The 17,338-nt window shown below is 46.6% G+C and overlaps 1 protein-coding gene across 1 annotated transcript in view; it reads left to right on the top strand.

Moving 5' to 3' along the window:
* The window catches only part of MPC2 (mitochondrial pyruvate carrier 2), a 106,545-nt gene that overhangs the window by 55,747 nt on the left and 33,460 nt on the right, over positions 1–17,338 (top strand). The window contains exon 2 of the mRNA XM_069204159.1: positions 1,338–1,378. Coding sequence (XP_069060260.1) covers positions 1,338–1,378 — 41 coding nt within the window. The remainder of the gene's footprint in view (positions 1–1,337; positions 1,379–17,338) is intronic.

The following is a 17,338-nucleotide window of genomic DNA, read 5'->3' as shown; positions in this document are numbered from 1 at the left end:
TTTTAACGACCTTGTCTGTACTCGGCCACCAGTGAGTATTCCTCAAAAGCATCCTAGTAGCCACTGAGCCCAAGTGCACATTAGGAGCAGCTTTCAATGTCTTCTCATGCGAAGTAATTGGTGACACAAATTTCTCCCAAGTAGAACATATTTCTATCCCTATTGAATTCACTACCATTTCAAAACGCCTGCTCAGCTAGCTTTCCTCAACCACCAACCTGTTCTCTTTATGGTGCTAAAATCTTGCAGTTCTTGATATGTAACGAGCTGCCTCTTTTATGTGAAATTCTGTAACCATGCTTTCCGCCTCATGTTCTATAACTGCTTCCCTTTGCCAAAATGCCTCCGTGCTGAACTAGAATGTATTTTATCTTCAAGTTCCAGTTTATTCTGTACTTTTCGCCTTGAATAGGACTTAATTCTGCTTTCCTCATGCCTCCATATTTCTCATACATCACATGAGCCTTATTAATGCTAAGAATGTTTGCTCAAAGTAAGTTTGCCGTTGTTACCTTTCCCTCCAAATGCTGCTTTTATTACCACCATCTTTTCTGTGGCCTTAAGTGGGAGATTGGTTGGGGATATTCAGTTTTTAAAGACTTAAGTAATGAAAAACAATTAATCTAAACCCATCGTGCATCCATAGTTTACACCGTTGTATCCTTGGAGAAGAGGTAAGTAGTAAGAACCACAGGAACGGCACGTAGATGTTTGGTGGACGTGTGTTAAAGTACGACATATAACAATGCGCAACTAGGTATCATTAATCATCAAAAAATAAAACACGTTAAGGAGTGATCTTTTCAATATGCCACAAAATCATAAATGTATGTCAATGAAGTTATATTTTGAGAAGAAGGAGACCACCACATTAATGTAGATGAATGACAAGCCATTAGTATGAGATAGATAGATGCGTATGTAGATGTTGTAGGCCACAGACAAATGCTTATCAAATAAACAGTGAACTTCTATGTTCTTAGTGTGACAAAGTGAACACCTGGTGCTGGGGAGTGACAAGAGTCAACTCGAAATGTGTGATCAAAACAGATAATAAGACGACAGACTATATTCTAGTTTCTTTTATCAAACTCTTATAGCAGATCACCATAAACATTGGCGTCAGTACATCGTCTTTTAAATATGGTACCAACAGTGACAATTACAGTCCTTTCACACTACATCTTTAAGGAACATATCGTTTTACAACAATGACAAAATGTGACTTAGGATATTTTTTGTTGCACTCTTTTGACTTGAGTGATCGACAGCTTCACAATTACAGAGATTTTACAAAAAATACAATTCTTACGATTGATATTTTTCTTTCTTTGCAGGTCCTAGGACCGTATTTTTCTGGGCACCGCTCATGAAATGGGTAAGTATTAAACCTTTCCAGAACCATAAAAAACAACTAATGTAACTCTCGACGTTTGTCTACTAGATTAGCAGAATACCAAATCATCAGTGATACAGGCATGTCAAAAGCGTGGATTTGATTTCTGAATAAGTGGATCCTAATAATATTGGAGAATAGAAAAGCATTTTTCTTGTGTAGCTAACCAACCTAACGTTTTATTTAGGGCAGATGTTAAAATAAACTTGTCGAAAACAAGACACAAAAGTTAGAGTAGACAAGTGACCGCACGATTTGTGACATGTTTGTTTAATGTCATTCGTTTTGGAAAACCTCACTGCTTGCCTTAGTGGTGTTCAGTTTTCTTACCAGAAAAATGTGGTTGCATTGTCAAACAAGACTTTTTTGCCACAATGGAGTTTGTGCAATAAATCCAATATTTGGCTGCAAGGACCACACACGAGTGTCTAGTTTTCTGAATTGGCAGGTACTGGTAGGTTTAGTTGGGTACCATCTGACCCCTGGACCCAAATGGTGCAGTTACCTACGTCCCAAAGTTCAACCTAATTCCAATAATCCTTCTTGCCCTTTCCATAGGCACGTTTTTGGGCCTTTTGGTTCCAGCTGACGGGTACTGTTTTTATTAGGAGAAGTCTGGGAATGCTATGTGGTAGGACTATTGCCATTTCCTGTAAATTCCAGAATGTTCCATCACAAATGTGAGGAAATACCGTTTGTAAAACCAGTTTGTTTTTTGCAGGGCATAGTGGTTCAAATAAAAGTGGTGGCAGCCGAGCAAGCCACATTACCCCGACTTTCCCAGGTGTCTAGTTTTCAGTAATGTCTAGAGTTGGTAGATTTCCCTGGATGCTAGCTCACAGCAGGCACAACTAATGCAGCTAGCCACATCCGAAAAATGTACTTTCTTCCAAGCATCTTTCTTGCCCTCTCTGTTATCCCTTTCTTCAGCCTTGCCTGTTCCAGGCAACACTCCCACTCACAAATGTGAGTACTGTTTTAAACTGTTGTAGTGTAGAAAAACGGGATGGAAGGATATTTTGCTGTTGTCTCATTAATTTCTCCATAGTTTTGGCTTCCTATTTTTTTGTGAGTGTTTGTGTGTGTGTGTGTTCACAATCAATTGTTGCATAAAAAAAAATCTCAATCACAAGGAATTATGAGTAATCCAGAATTAGTAGTGCTAAAAATTACCCCATCACTAATCTCTGATTATTGGTTGGGTACATTATTAAGATTAAGGCGTGGCTTGCTTGCATTCATCTCTGATGTTGTTCATTAGATGTTTTAACCCCTTCGCTGCCAGGCCTTTTTCCTCCTCCTGTGCCAGGCCTTTTTTTGGCTATTTGGGGTAGTTCGCGCTTAGGCCCTCAACTTTTTGTCCACATAAGATAGCCAAGCCAAATTTGAGTCCTTTTTCCCCAACATCCTAGGGATTCTAGAGGTACCCAGACTTTGTGGGGTTCCCTGAAGGAGGCCAAGAAATTAGCCAAAATACAGTGAATTTTTTTAAAAAAAATTTTTAAATGGGGAAAAAGTGGCTGCAGATGAAGGCTTGTGGTTTTTCCCCTGAAAATGGCATCAACAAAGGGTTTGCGGTGCTAAAATCACCAGCTTCCCAGCTTTCAGGAACAGGCAGACTTGAATCAGAAAACCCAATTTTTCAAAACAAATTTGGCATTTTACTGGGACATACCCCATTTTTACGATTTTTTTTTTGTGCTTTCAGCCTCCTTCCAGTCAGTGACAGAAATGGGCGTGAAACCAATGCTGGATCCCAGAAACCTAAACATTTCTGGAAAGTAGACAAAATTCTGAATACAGCAAGGGGTAATTTTGTGTAGCTCCTACAAGGCTTTCCTACAGAAAATAACAACTGAAAAAGAAAAATATTGAAATTGAGGTGAAAAAGCAGCAATTTTTCTCTACGTTTTACTCTAACTTTTTCCTGCAATGTCAGATTTTTGAAAGCAATATACCGTTACGTCTGCTGGACTCTTCTGGTTGCGGGGATATATAGGGCTTGTAGGTTCATCAAGAACCCTAGGTACCCAGAGCCAATAAATGAGCTGCACCCTGCATTGCGTTTTCATTCTATACCGGGTATACAGCAATTCATTTGCTGAAATATAAAGAGTGAAAAATAGCTATCAAGAAAACCTTTTTATTTCCAAAATGGGCACAAGATAAGGTGTTGAGGAGCAGTGGTTATTTGCACATCTCTGAATTCCAGGGTGACCATACTAGCATGTGAATTACAGGGCATTTCTCAAATAGATGTCTTTTTTTACACACTCTCATATATTTGGAAGGAATAAATGAAGAGAAAGACAAGGGGCAATAACACTTGTTTTGCTATTCTATGTTCCCCCAAGTCTCCCGATAAAAATGATACCTCATTTGTGTGGGTAGGCCTAGCGCCCGGGACAGGAAATGCCCCAAAACACAACGTGGACACATCACATTTTTGAAAGAAAACAGAGGTGTTTTTTGCAAAGTGCCTACCTGTAGATTTTGGCCTCTAGCTCAGCCGGCACCTAGGGAAACCTACCTAACCTGTGCATTTTTTAAAACTAGAGACCTAGGGGAATCCAAGATGGCGTGACTTGTGGGGCTCTGACCAGGTTCTGTTACCCAGAATCCTTTGCAAACCTCAAAATTTGGCTCACAAAACACGTTTTCCTCACATTTCGGTGACAGAAAGTTCTGGAACCGGAGAGGAGCCACAAATTTCCTTCCACGCAGTGTTCCCTCAAGTCTCCCGATGGTACCTCACTTGTGTGGCTAGGCCTAGCGCCCACGAAAGGAAATAACCCAAAACACAACGTGGACACATCACATTTTTTCACAGAAAACAGAGGTGTTTTTTGCAAAGTGCCTACCTGTGGATTTTGGCCTCTAGCTCAGCCGGCCCCAGAGCGGGCAGAAATGGCCTAAAATAAATTTGCCCCCCCAACCCCTCCCCGGGAGCGACCCTTGCCTACGGGGTCGCTCTCCTCGCGTGACATTGGCGCAAAAAAAAAAATCCCCGGTGCCTAGTCGTTTCTGCCTCCTAGGGGGCAGATTGACCTAAAATCGGCCAATCTGCCCCTAAGGGGGGCAGAAATGGTCTAAATACAATTTGCCCCCCCAGGGGAGCGACCCTTGCCTAATGGGTCGCTCCCCATCTCTAAAAAAAATAAAAATAAAAAAAACCTAACAAACAAAAAAAAAACACCCCAAAAAAATTAGCCCTGGCGCCTAGCGGTTTCTGCCCCCGGGTGGGGGGGGGGGGGCAGAAATGGCCTAAAATAAATTTGCCCCCAACCCTCCTCCCCTCCCCGGGAGTGACCCTTGCCTGCGGGGTCGCTCCTCCTGCGTGATATTGGCACCAAAAAAAAAATCCCCGGTGCCTAGTGGTTTCTGCCCCCTTGGGGGCAGATTGACCTGAAATTGGCCAATCTGCCCCCAAGGGGGGCACAAATGGTCTAAATACAATTTGCCCCCCAGGGGAGCGACCCTTGTCCAAGGGGTCACTCCCCATCTGTAAAACAAAAAACAAAAAAAATCCCTGGTGCCTAGTGGTTTCTTTCAAAATAGGCTGATCTGCCCCCCAGGGGTGGAGAAATGACCTAAAATAAATTTGCCCACCAGGGGAACGACCCTTGCCTAAGGGGTCACTCCCCTTGCATGAAATTCGCGTAAAAAAAAAAAAACTCCCTGGTGTCTAGTGGTTTCTGTCCCCCTTGGGGGCAGATTGGTCTCATAAAAATAGGCCAATCTGCCCCCAAGGGGGGCAGAAATGGCCTAAATATAATTTGGCCCCTAGGGGAGCGACCCTTGCCTAAGGGGTCGCTCCCCACCTAAAAAAAAAAAAACAGAACACAAAGATTTTTTTTTTTTTTTTTTTTTATCCCTGGTGCCTAGAGGTTTCTGCCCCCAGGGTGGGCAGAAAAGGCCTTCCAAAAAAATGCCCCCCCCCTGGGAGCGACCCTTGCCCAAGGGGTCGCTCCCTTATACCACTTTCAAAAAGAAAAAGGAAAATCCCTGGTGTCTAGTTGGAGTTTCAAAAGCCGGATTGCTTTCCTTCCCTTTGAAGCCTCTCTCGGCCTCCCCCACGTGATCGGAAGAGAAATGCAAAGCATTTCTCTTCCGATCGCGCTGGAAGCTGAGGAGGGTTGTGGGGGGGAGGGGGTCGTGGGTGGAAGGGCTTCCCCTTCCATCCCTGCCTTGGGGGGGGTGAATGGGGAGCACAAGGGGTGAGGGCTAGCGCTCCCCCAGGTTCCCGGGTGCAGGACGAGGTGATCTCGTCCAGGGCACCGCACCCGGGAACCGGTGCCCTGGACAAGATCACCTCGTCCAGGGCACAGTAGGGGTTAATTATCAAATAATGCATGGTCACTACACATGAAAAAAATTATTCTAAACCAAAGCTCGATTGTTGGTTGTGAGTATTGTAAGCGTTTGTCCAAACACAAGCACAATACTTGATTGCAACTAGAATGATCTGATGGGTGTAGTAGTATATTATTTTTGTGGCTCATTCTCCTGTCCAAAAAGTTAAAGAAAAAAAAATCTTGTTACCAACTTCCTTTTTTCCCCTCTCCTCTTACAATCACTATTTTCTGATTTTAGCGATTTAGTTTCGTTGGGAAATACTTGAGCAATTTACACAAATAACCGCTTTCTTAATTCAGAATTATATCTATGTTTAAAAAAAAAAAAAAGTATACCTCTCTCTGCGATCAAACATGAGTTTCACATCTATTTGCACCCCCCACTCCCCCTCCACCACACCAGATTGCAAATGGGCGTACAGAAGAAAACTAGGAAATGGTGTATGACTTTTTAGGCTGAGATGAAATCTAAAGAGCCACTATTTCCTTGCTGGAGCATAGACACACAATCCCCTCTTTCTCACTATGCTTCTTTCTCAGCACTGGCTCCCTGACATTTGTTCAATAGCCTAATGATTGTCCTTACCCTACCTCTAACATTTCCAGTCCTGACTTCTCTCCAGTCCCTCATTTTCACCTCTTTAATCCCTATCTCCATGCACTCTCATCCGACTTTTCCTATCCTCCCACCTCACCAGTCACCCCTCCACCCACCCTTCCATCTCACCACTCCCTTCTTCCTAAACCTATCCCACTCTAATCCCTCCAGTAACCCTCCCTTCCACCACCACCACGCTAATCCATCCAGTAACCCTCCCTTCCACCTCTACATTCCTCCCTTAAATTACACCTCTCCATTACCTTACCTTCCCACCCTTCCACCTTCCCATTCCCTTACTCTCTCACCCTCTGACCTCTCTGTTCCCTTACCCTCCCACCCACCCTTTGACCTCTATATTCCCTTACCCTCCCACCCACCCTTTGACATCTCCGTTCCCTTACCCCTCCCACCCACCCTTTGACCTCTCCGTTCCACCACTCCATTCCTTACCCTCCCACCCACCCTTCCACCACTCCATTCCTTACCCTCCCACCCACCCTTCCACCACTCCACTCCATTCCTTACCCTCCCACCCACCCTTTGACCTCTCCGTTCCCTTACCCCTCCCACCCACCCTTTGACCTCTCCGTTCCACCACTCCATTCCTTACCCTCCCACCCACCCTTCCACCACTCCATTCCTTACCCTCCCACCCACCCTTCCGCCACTCCATTCCTTACCCTCCCACCCACCCTTCCGCCACTCCATTCCCTTACCCTCCCACCCACCCTTCCACCACTCCATTCCCTTACCCTCCCACCCACCCTTCCACCACTCCATTCCCTTACCCTCCCACCCACCCTTCCACCACTCCATTCCTTTACCCTCCCACCCACCCTTCCACCACTCCATTCCCTTACCCTCCCACCCACCCTTCCACCACTCCATTCCCTTACCCTCCCACCCACCCTTCCACCACTCCATTCCCTTACCCTCCCACCCACCCTTCCACCACTCCATTCCCTTACCCTCCCACCCACCCTTCCACCACTCCATTCCCTTACCCTCCCACCCACCCTTCCACCACTCCATTCCCTTACCCTCCCTCCCACCCTTCCACCACTCCATTCCCTTACCCTCCCTCCCACCCTTCCACCACTCCATTCCCTTACCCCCCTCCCACCCACCCTTCCACCACTCCATTCCCTTACCCCCTCACCCACCCTTCCACCACTCCATTCCCTTAACCTCCCACCCACCCTTCCACCACTCCATTCCCTTAACCTCCCGCCCACCCTTCCACCACTCCATTCCCTTACCCCTCCCACCCACCCTTCCACCACTCCATTCCCTTACCCCTCCCACCCACCCTTCCACAACTCCATTCCCTTACCCCTCCCACCCACCCTTCCACCGCTCCTTCTTTGACCCCCTCACCTCCCACCCACTCTTTGATCTCCTCCATTCCCTTGAACTCCCACCCACCCTTCCACCACTCCATTCCTTACCCTCCCACCCACCCTTCCACCACTCCATTCCCTTACCCTCCCACCACTCCATTCCCTTACCCTCCCACCCACCCTTCCACCACTCCATTCCCTTACCCCTCCCACCCACCCTTCCACCACTCCATTCCCTTACCCCTCCCACCCACCCTTCCACCGCTCCTTCTTTGACCCCCTCACCTCCCACCCACTCTTTGATCTCCTCCATTCCCTTGAACTCCCACCCACCCTTCCACCACTCCATTCCTTACCCTCCCACCCACCCTTCCACCACTCCATTCCCTTACCCTCCCACCCACCCTTCCACCACTCCATTCCCTTACCCTCCCACCCACCCTTCCACCACTCCATTCCTTTACCCTCCCACCCACCCTTCCACCACTCCATTCCCTTACCCTCCCACCCACCCTTCTACCACTCCATTCCCTTACCCTCCCACCCACCCTTCCACCACTCCATTCCCTTACCCTCCCACCCACCCTTCCACCACTCCATTCCCTTACCCTCCCACCCACCCTTCCACCACTCCATTCCCTTACCCTCCCACCCACCCTTCCACCACTCCATTCCCTTACCCTCCCTCCCACCCTTCCACCACTCCATTCCCTTACCCTCCCTCCCACCCTTCCACCACTCCATTCCCTTACCCCCCTCCCACCCACCCTTCCACCACTCCATTCCCTTACCCCCTCCCACCCACCCTTCCACCACTCCATTCCCTTACCCCCCACCCACCCTTCCACCACTCCATTCCCTTAACCTCCCACCCACCCTTCCACCACTCCATTCCCTTAACCTCCCACCCACCCTTCCACCACTCCATTCCCTTAACCTCCCGCCCACCCTTCCACCACTCCATTCCCTTACCCCTCCCGCCCACCCTTCCACCACTCCATTCCCTTACCCCTCCCACCCACCCTTCCACCGCTCCTTCTTTGACCCCCCTCACCTCCCACCCACTCTTTGATCTCCTCCATTCCCTTGAACTCCCACCCACCCTTTGACCCCCTTTGTTTACTTACCCTCCATCCCTCCATCCCGCCTTTCTACCACTCCGTTACCATATTCCACCATTCCGTTACCATATTCCACCATTCCGTTCCCAAACCCTCCCACCCGCCCTTCTACCACTCCGTTCCCATATTCCACCACTCCATTCCCTTAACCTAAATCCACCACTCCCTTCCCTTAACCTCCCACCCACCCACCCTTCCACCACTCCCTTCCCTTACTCCTCCCACCCACCCTTCCACCACTCCATTCCCTTATCCCTCCCACCCACCCTTCCACCACTCCCTTCCCTTATCCCTCCCACCCACCCTTCCACCACTCCCTTCCCTTATCCCTCCCACCCACCCTTCCACCACTCCCTTCCCTTATCCCTCCCACCCACCCTTCCCTTATCCCTCCCACCCACCCTTTCACCACTCCATTCCCTTACACCTCCCACCCACCCTTCCACCACTCCATTCCCTTACCCATCCACTCATTCCCTTAGCCTCCCACCCACCCTTCCACCGCTCCTTCTTTGACCCCCCTCACCTCCCACCCACTCTTTGACCTCCTCCATTCCCTTGAACTCCCACCCACCCTTTGACCCCCTTTGTTTACTTACCCTCCATCCTGCCCTTCTACCACTCCGTTCCCATATTCCACCATTCCGTTCCCATACCCTCCCACACGCCCTTCTACCACTCCGTTCCTATATTCCACCATTCCGTTCCCATGCCCTCCCACCCACCCACCACTTAGTTCCCAGGCCCTCCCCTCCATACCCTTAGCCTCCCACCCACCCTTTCACCCCCTCTGTTCCCTTGCCCTCCCTCCCAACCTTCGACCCCCCCCCCCCAGTTCCTTTACACTCCCTCCCGCCCTTCGACCCCCACTTAGTTCCCTTCACCTCTCGATTCCCTTAACCTTCCATCTCTGTTGCCTTACCCTCCCACCATTCCGTTGCCTTACCCTCCCTTTCACCTCTCCTTTCCCTTACCCACCCTTTCACCTCTCCATTCCCTTACCCTTCCATCCACACTTCCACCCCTCCATTCCCTTACCCTTCCATCCACACTTCCACCTCTCCATTCCCTTAGTGTCTGCCTTCTCAGACCCAGGTTTTTTTTTTCTAAGATGTAAGTGGACTGACTGAATTCTGAATCGAGTTAATTGTCAATAGTTTGTAATCTCGGTATAGAGACATGCTGTCATTTTCATTTACTTTAAGTGTGTCCTGTAATATTCCATATCATGCTGGGCTTGGGATGTTTCTTTACCTCTTTTCTCTGCAGAGCACAACATTTTTTTAATTGACCCAATGAGCTAATGCCGAGGTCTACCTTCCTAGTGATGGTTCTTGCAAATACAAGGGCATCTTTTAAAGGTGAATGGACCCAATATACACCATTCTATATTATCCACGCCTGTATTTTGTTAGGTAGTATCCAAGCTTCCAGTACACCTGTGCAAAATGTTATAATGCCCGGGGACTTCCACTTTATATGAATAAACCTTGTTTGGGATGCATGGCATTCGGGGCAGTTTGAGATTGACTCTGGTTATATCTTTAACTTTTTGGGAGTTAACTAAGTCCTGTATAGGAAATTGAGTTTTAATCGGATGTTGCAGGAGATTTTATGTGAAGAAGCAAGGGCCTGCCTCTTTTTCCTGTCATTCAGTTCTCTCCCTTGGCCTAGTGTTCATTTATCCCGGAGAGATGGCAGCGATTAATTGACTCTATACCAGACTAGGAAGACACAGGAGTTTCTGTCTCCAGTCACTCCTCACAGAGTGAAGGTTTAACTAGTGCTGTTAATTTGGGTTGTATTACCATTGATTCCTCCTTACCTCGTGTATGGAATTCGTGAGACCTCAGTGTATCGGAAACTAGCCTCTTAGGAGCTAATTTCTTTCTTCCAATTAATTTATTGAGGATATGGTTCCCCATTTGAGGGCTACTACCAAATCTTCTCCCAATTTCCTTTTAGGCAACAAGTGGGCACAGTATTTCCATACTGCCTTGCTCATGGTTTTTTTGTATTTTTTGTTCGCTAACCTCACAGCTGTCCAAATGGAAACCTCTTTTACCAACCCCATGAGAACTGTTCTGCTTACTCTTAAGACACTTGTTCTCCCATAGAGTGCTAGACCGTGCTGGAGGAGGGAGTGCTCCCAGGGTGTATACCCTCCATTAATGGAGGAAGCTACTTCAATAATCAGGCACAGACCGAAATAAATAGGCTATAGAGAGATCGATGACTGCTAATAGTCTACTTCCTAACAGGGACAGGAATATTGCACCCATTCGCTGCTGCAAGGGTATTACAATTTCTCAAAATTTGATTCTTCTCAGTCATTACTAAATACCCTCTCGCTCTCTCCAGAGTATTTTGTTGAGTGGTTTTGTGCATGATGGGTTGAAGCACCATGGTGAAGAAACATCTACAAATTTGATGCACAGCATGTGAATCCACAATTGATTCACGCTGAAAATCGAAATGGTTACCGTTTGGGAACCCAGTGTGCGGTTGTAGACCCAAAAGATAGCAAGATGCCAAAAGAGGACAGTTGTTTACCTTTCCACACATCTGGTGTCTCCCTGTCTATTTACAGATGCTATCCATTCTCTTCTCCCTACCTTTAGCTGTGAGTTTGTGAGTGTATGGGCCAAATCTACAATGTTAGATGAAAGCCTTTGTGTATTTGTCAAATATCCTGTAGGTAAGATTCTGTCCTGCAAGAAGATGGCATGATGGTGCAAAGAAACTCCAGTTGTGCCTTCCTATTTAGCTCAGATGAATTGGAAAGGGGGAAACGTTCTCACTTTTAGCTGAATGAGGTTGCTGATTTCAGACCCAATTTCGCTCACACTTTGTTCCTGCTTTCAGCAGGAGGAAAATGTTCACTGAAACATTTGGGTTTTCTGGGTGCATTCTTGCAACCAGTAAAACTTACAGTCGGGCAGAATGGTATTGTAGGCGGGTGTCCTCCACCTCGCCTACAGATGCGGAGTCATGGCGCCGGCTGCGCGCCTCCTCCGTCCCCGGCCCGCGTCGTCAGGGAGACGCGTGGGGGTGGGGCTCGCGCCTGGCACCGGACATCCGGGTTGCCGGGGCAGAAGAGAGGCCCGAGAGACAAGAGGAGCGTGGGGAGCAACGGGAGGACGCCGTAGGGGAGGAGAAGATGGAGCAGCCACGAGAGGAGGCGGCCACGGTGACCGGACTGGAGACCGAGGATAGGAACCCCAGCACGAGCAGTGAAGCTGATAAGACCCCGCGAGGAAGAGGAGAAAACCCCTGCCACAGCCCAGGAGGGTCGTGGCTGTACAAGGTACGGGCCATATTAAAAGGGCACCGTCATTAAAGGGACTAGGGAGGGGGGAGGTGGAGGGAAGGAATAAGAGGCTGGGGAGGACGGGAAGGGAATAGGGAAGGTCGTTTTGAATCAGGAATTAGGGTAGTACAGATCACTTTTCCCTCCCTATCACCAGTTCCCCATAGCCACAGTAATAGTCCACTCCACTCCCTCTTCTCTTCATTTAACCCCACTGACACTACCTCCTATAAGTTCCTTCCCTCGCACAGTCCCTCACTTTTTGCTAACAGATAATAAAGATAGTAAACAACCGTCCCACTTACCTAGACATGTCCTTGTGTTTCTCCGAGAGTCCACGGGAACCGAGAAGAAGGTATCTGGAGTTCGCCACCTACGAGGGAAAGAAAGAACATTAAAGAGACATACAAGGCAACCCCAAACCAGCAACAGAGAAACACCAAAGAGAGACTGTAAAACAGTAAAGCCGTATCTCTACAATTACCTCACTATAAATAAATAAATGGCGTTTACGCTCATATAGCGCCTAAGTCCGAGTCCTCTGTACCGCTGAACCCACCCTCACAGGTATCCCTGCCACCTGATTTGTAATGGAACTCTTCCACTTCCCCTGGTAGTGCCTCACTAAAGGCTTTTCTCTTCCAGTTTTCTTCTTCAAAGTTCTGAACTTTGCTTCCTTCCTCTATTGTAGAATAATTAAATGAAGCTTCATTCATGTTATCAGATTGGTTTGTTCACCAAAGCACTCATCAATCTGAACTTGTCTTGTTCAAATGTAATCTATTAATACCTTTACCTGGCCCGACACAGAATAGGTTTACAAGTATAAGAATGACTTTCATTTTTTAAATCATTCATATTAGTACTTATACCAATGGGTTGTGCACTGATTTAATATCTGAAATAGCTTTTGTCTGCATAGCGCTGACTCCTTTTGGAAGGTAATTTGTGCCCTTTGGCTGTAGAATATTATCTGAGAATTACTGTAGATGTTGTAAGCTGAGGAAGTTGATCTGCTGGCTGAATATGTTGCTCAAATGAGAGGGTCAGGTTAATGGTCCTATACATTTTCAAGGTTGAACATGTTTTGGGTCTAATATCTACTTCTTTTATTATTTGTACCTCCCTATGTCTTCTCTTTATGGCTGTAGTTAAGTCTTCTCTTTATGGTTGCAGTTGGTAACTTAAGAATTTATGCAGGTGATGGGAAGGGTTATGACAAGTTTAAGATGCTGAGGTCCTCTTAGTGTTCCCCTCATGCCGCTTGTCGATTAGGGTGAAAGCAGTATTAAAACACTGAACATGTTTAGGTATCAACATAAAATTAAAAGTTAAAATATCATCAGCAATAAGTAGCCAAATAGAAATTTGAACTACTTCCTTTTATCTGTGAAGTAATTGTTGATAACTGTACTGTAGTTGAAAAGAGAAGGATGATTACTATAGCACATCTTCACATTTTATGAGCTTCAAGGTAATGAGACTTGTTAATTTTTTTTCCTGGATATGTGATGTTTGAAAAGTTAGGTACAGTCTCCATATCTTATCAACTTTTTAATTTGGCAATTTGCCATAAAAGCACATTAAAAATAATACAGCAGTATAATAAAACCATTGAAAGCATCTCAATAAAATCAAAAGGATCCAGTTATAGCAGCATGGGCTTTAAAGTGCATGCATAGTCCGTCATACAAGCAAGTGCAATAAACACATTAAAAGGTATACGCTCGACAAATTGAAAAACACAAAGCATGAAATAGATACTGGGCTGTCTCAATCAGCCAATCATCACCACATGAAAAATTGACATAAAGTGCTATCTTAGTGCTCAGCCATCACAGCGTTGAGGAAATGTCCTTTTGTCTACATCTCCACATAAAAAAAAACAGAAATCGAGAGACGGCAAAAACAATTTGCTGTGCTATGTTGGAACATAATATCCTAGAGGCTTACCTGAAATCCCTAGTCTCCATGTTGCGTCACAGAGGTAAAATCTACTTCCTCCGTGTGGGCGTGATAATAAGGACAAAAACGGAAAACGTGATCAATGCACTCTTTTGCTTCCAGACCGAAGGGGCAGGACATGTCTGAATCTGCAGAAGGACGTTGCCATTTGGCAGTAACCATGTGAAGTGGCAAGGTTCCAGTCCGGATTTTAACATACAGGGTTTTTGCAAGTGGGAGCTCAATCGCGTCAATATATTCTTCTACATTGTAGACATCTTTAAACTCTATAAAAGTACAGGTCAGAGAGCCATGCCTCCCTGTTCTGTGTAACCCGCCATCCATGTTCCTCCACTAGATCCCCTTAAGTAGAGACTTAGGGACTCTGCATTCAGTTTCCAGATTAGTCTAGAGACTAGCACACCCTAACTCTGACAGGCGGGATTTAATGTGCCCAAACCATGGGATCTTGACAACTCCAGGAAGCTTTAGGATTTCCTTAAGCCCTATTCTATAGGATGCAAAATCTGCAGACGTCCAGATCCTCCTCCAATATAGCAAGGGTCTGAGTCCCAACCTATGGAGAAGGGGGTCTGTGTCCAAGTTCCAACCTCTGGGGGTTAAGTGGGGTACTAGCGGGAAGATTGGTGAGGAGTAGTAAAAACATGATTCTCCACCAACTCCATATTGCTAACATTCTTGTGCCCCCAGAGTTCTCTACCACATAAAGCCTCACCCGAGAACTTGTAGATTATAAATTTGGAGGGCCAGGGATAGTGGGTGAAAGCTAGAGTCTTGCGGGGCCCCAGGATGCCTCCTGTGTAGTTCTCAAGCTTGAGTTTGCACTTCTTGTGCTGAGCCATCCAGCCAAAGTGCTCTGTGACAGTGTAACCTAGATATTAAAATGTTCGAACTCTCTCCAGAGGGACACCATTGAGAGCCGGGTGTGGGTGGGTCGAATGGCAGGGATTCAGGACCATATACTTTGTTTTGTTAAAATTGATCTTCAGCCCTTTCTGCCTGCAGAAGTCCCCAAACTGATTTTGAATACCCTTAGGGGATTTGGAGATCAGTAACATATCATCCGCAAAGAGGAGCGTTGGGACCTTCCTATTGGCCAAACATGGGGCAGTGTCGCACCTCAAGATGAGCTAACAGATCATTGATATAAAGTAGGAACAGGGTTGGGGCTGCCTTACTCCCTGAGTGACAGGTATGGTCGCAGTGAATTGCCCAAGGAAGCCACATCAGACCTGAGCATAGTTGTTCAGATAAAGCCTAAAAGTGGCATCTACAGGATATTTAGGGGCTCCCAGGACGGTCAAGACCTTCCACAGTTCCTCCCTAGGGACAAGATCAAAGGGCGACAAAAAGCCAGCCACCCCATTTAGTAACTTAGTTGCTTTCGGTAAGCTTGGTCAGTGGTACCAATCCCCACCCTGAACCCAGCCTGTAGACGGGTCAGCAGATCAGTGTCCTCCATCTAGTCATATAATCTGCTCATTAGAATCTGGCTAAAGAGCTTCTGCGAGCTGTCAATGAGGCTGGTTGGCCAGGAGATAAAAGCGACCTTCAGCCTTTTTTAAAAATCGGGATGATCTCGGCCCCTGTCCATGTAGGGGGCTTTGATAACTCATCCAAAACACTATTAAAGTACAGGGTAAATTAGGTGTTCCAGATATCCTTGTTGGTCATCTGGCACCCTGTTCAGGCCAGGCACTTTCCCTGAGGTAATCAAATCTATTGCATACTCAAGTTCGCTGATAGTAATGGGGCAAATTACACAGTCAGCCTCTTTTGGTGTAACTGCCCCTTGCAAAAAGCTGCTCACCCAGCTATCCCCTGCTGCTTTCCATGGCACAGCCAGATCACATTCGTAACAAGGGTCAAACCCAGCTTCAAGGTGCCCACTAGTTACACATACAACTCCTCCTAAGGCTTGTAAAGCCTGAGAATTGATCAACCCAGACAGTAATGTTACAATTCAGTTGAGCTGAAGGTTCCAGACCTTTGCCAACCACGATTTCCAAAAGTAACAATGGTTATTCCCTTTTACAGCCAACAGGGCTTCCCATTTGCCCATTTCATACTTACACTTGGCCTTTGCAGTTACCAATTTATAAGAGGTCCCAGCCGCCTGGGTCAGGGGCCTAGTCCCGCCTTTTAATAGCAATCAGGGCACACCTTGCTGTCCTACATACCCTACTATACCAAGGTACTACTATGGCCCTTTTAGGGAGAGACCTGGACTCCACCAAAACATCTTTTTGAATGAACAGAACAAATATTTGTGAATGGTATTGCAATCTGTTCATGGGACAACTGGAATTTAACTAAATTGATAACGGCTAAATTGGCCTTAATGCCTTCATGCCTGCAGAGCACATTATACTGATATAATGAAACCACAGAGGGAGATTGCACAATGACACACAATACGTCCGGAGGGTTAAGATCAACTACTTTAGAAGTACAAGCCAGTTTTGTTCCAATCCAAGTGGCAAGCCCACTTGAGGGCTGATCCTTCCCAGATGAAAGTGCCGACTGTCAAAACTAGCAAACACACTTCGAAACTGCAGAATAACAGCCCAGGTCTCCTGACCCATACAAAGTTCAAACTGGTCCACAAAGTTACCACAGCTCGGGCAAACAAGTTTATTCAAAATACCAGCAAGGTTCCAAGAATTAAGCTTAGTCTGAGCTATGGCAATGGGCAAGTGTTACTACTATCAGACAAGCTCTGAGCATTGTTTGCAGGAGGATGAAGGCCATTGGCTGTTAAGGGCTGCACCACTTAGCAATCATTGGAAAAACCATGAACATCAGCGATTGCACATTGGGAAAGGGTTCCTACTTCCAGAATCCCATCCAAGCCATTCGCCCTAGGTGAATCCAAAGCAGGTGGGAGTCAGTCATTAGCATCCAAGTCTGACAATGGTGAGTACTTAGTACTGGTGGGGCTCCTGGGGCATCTGCTCAAAAGCCTTGTATCCTCCCCATCAACTGTCCAAAAGGGTTGGGTCTATTAGCAGTAACCTAGAGGAACAATACTAACAGCTTCTCCTTGTCCACAAGGCATGTGACCAGATTTAATAAGACGAAGGGCCATGCTCAGGTGCCTACAGTTAATTATCACACAATCCCCTTCTATTGTTTTTACTGGCTGACCAGTCCACCTGATTCTCCTCAACAGTAATATATTATCGTACTTAAATTGAGAAATCAGAATTCAGTGAAAGCCAGTGGCAAACTTAGATTTTGCCACATAAGG

Source organism: Pleurodeles waltl, chromosome 8, assembly GCF_031143425.1.
Source record: "Pleurodeles waltl isolate 20211129_DDA chromosome 8, aPleWal1.hap1.20221129, whole genome shotgun sequence".
NCBI classification, from domain to species: Eukaryota; Metazoa; Chordata; class Amphibia; order Caudata; family Salamandridae; genus Pleurodeles; species Pleurodeles waltl.
The sequence above is the reverse complement of the archived record's forward strand: the minus strand, read 5'-3'. Positions and strand labels throughout refer to the sequence as shown.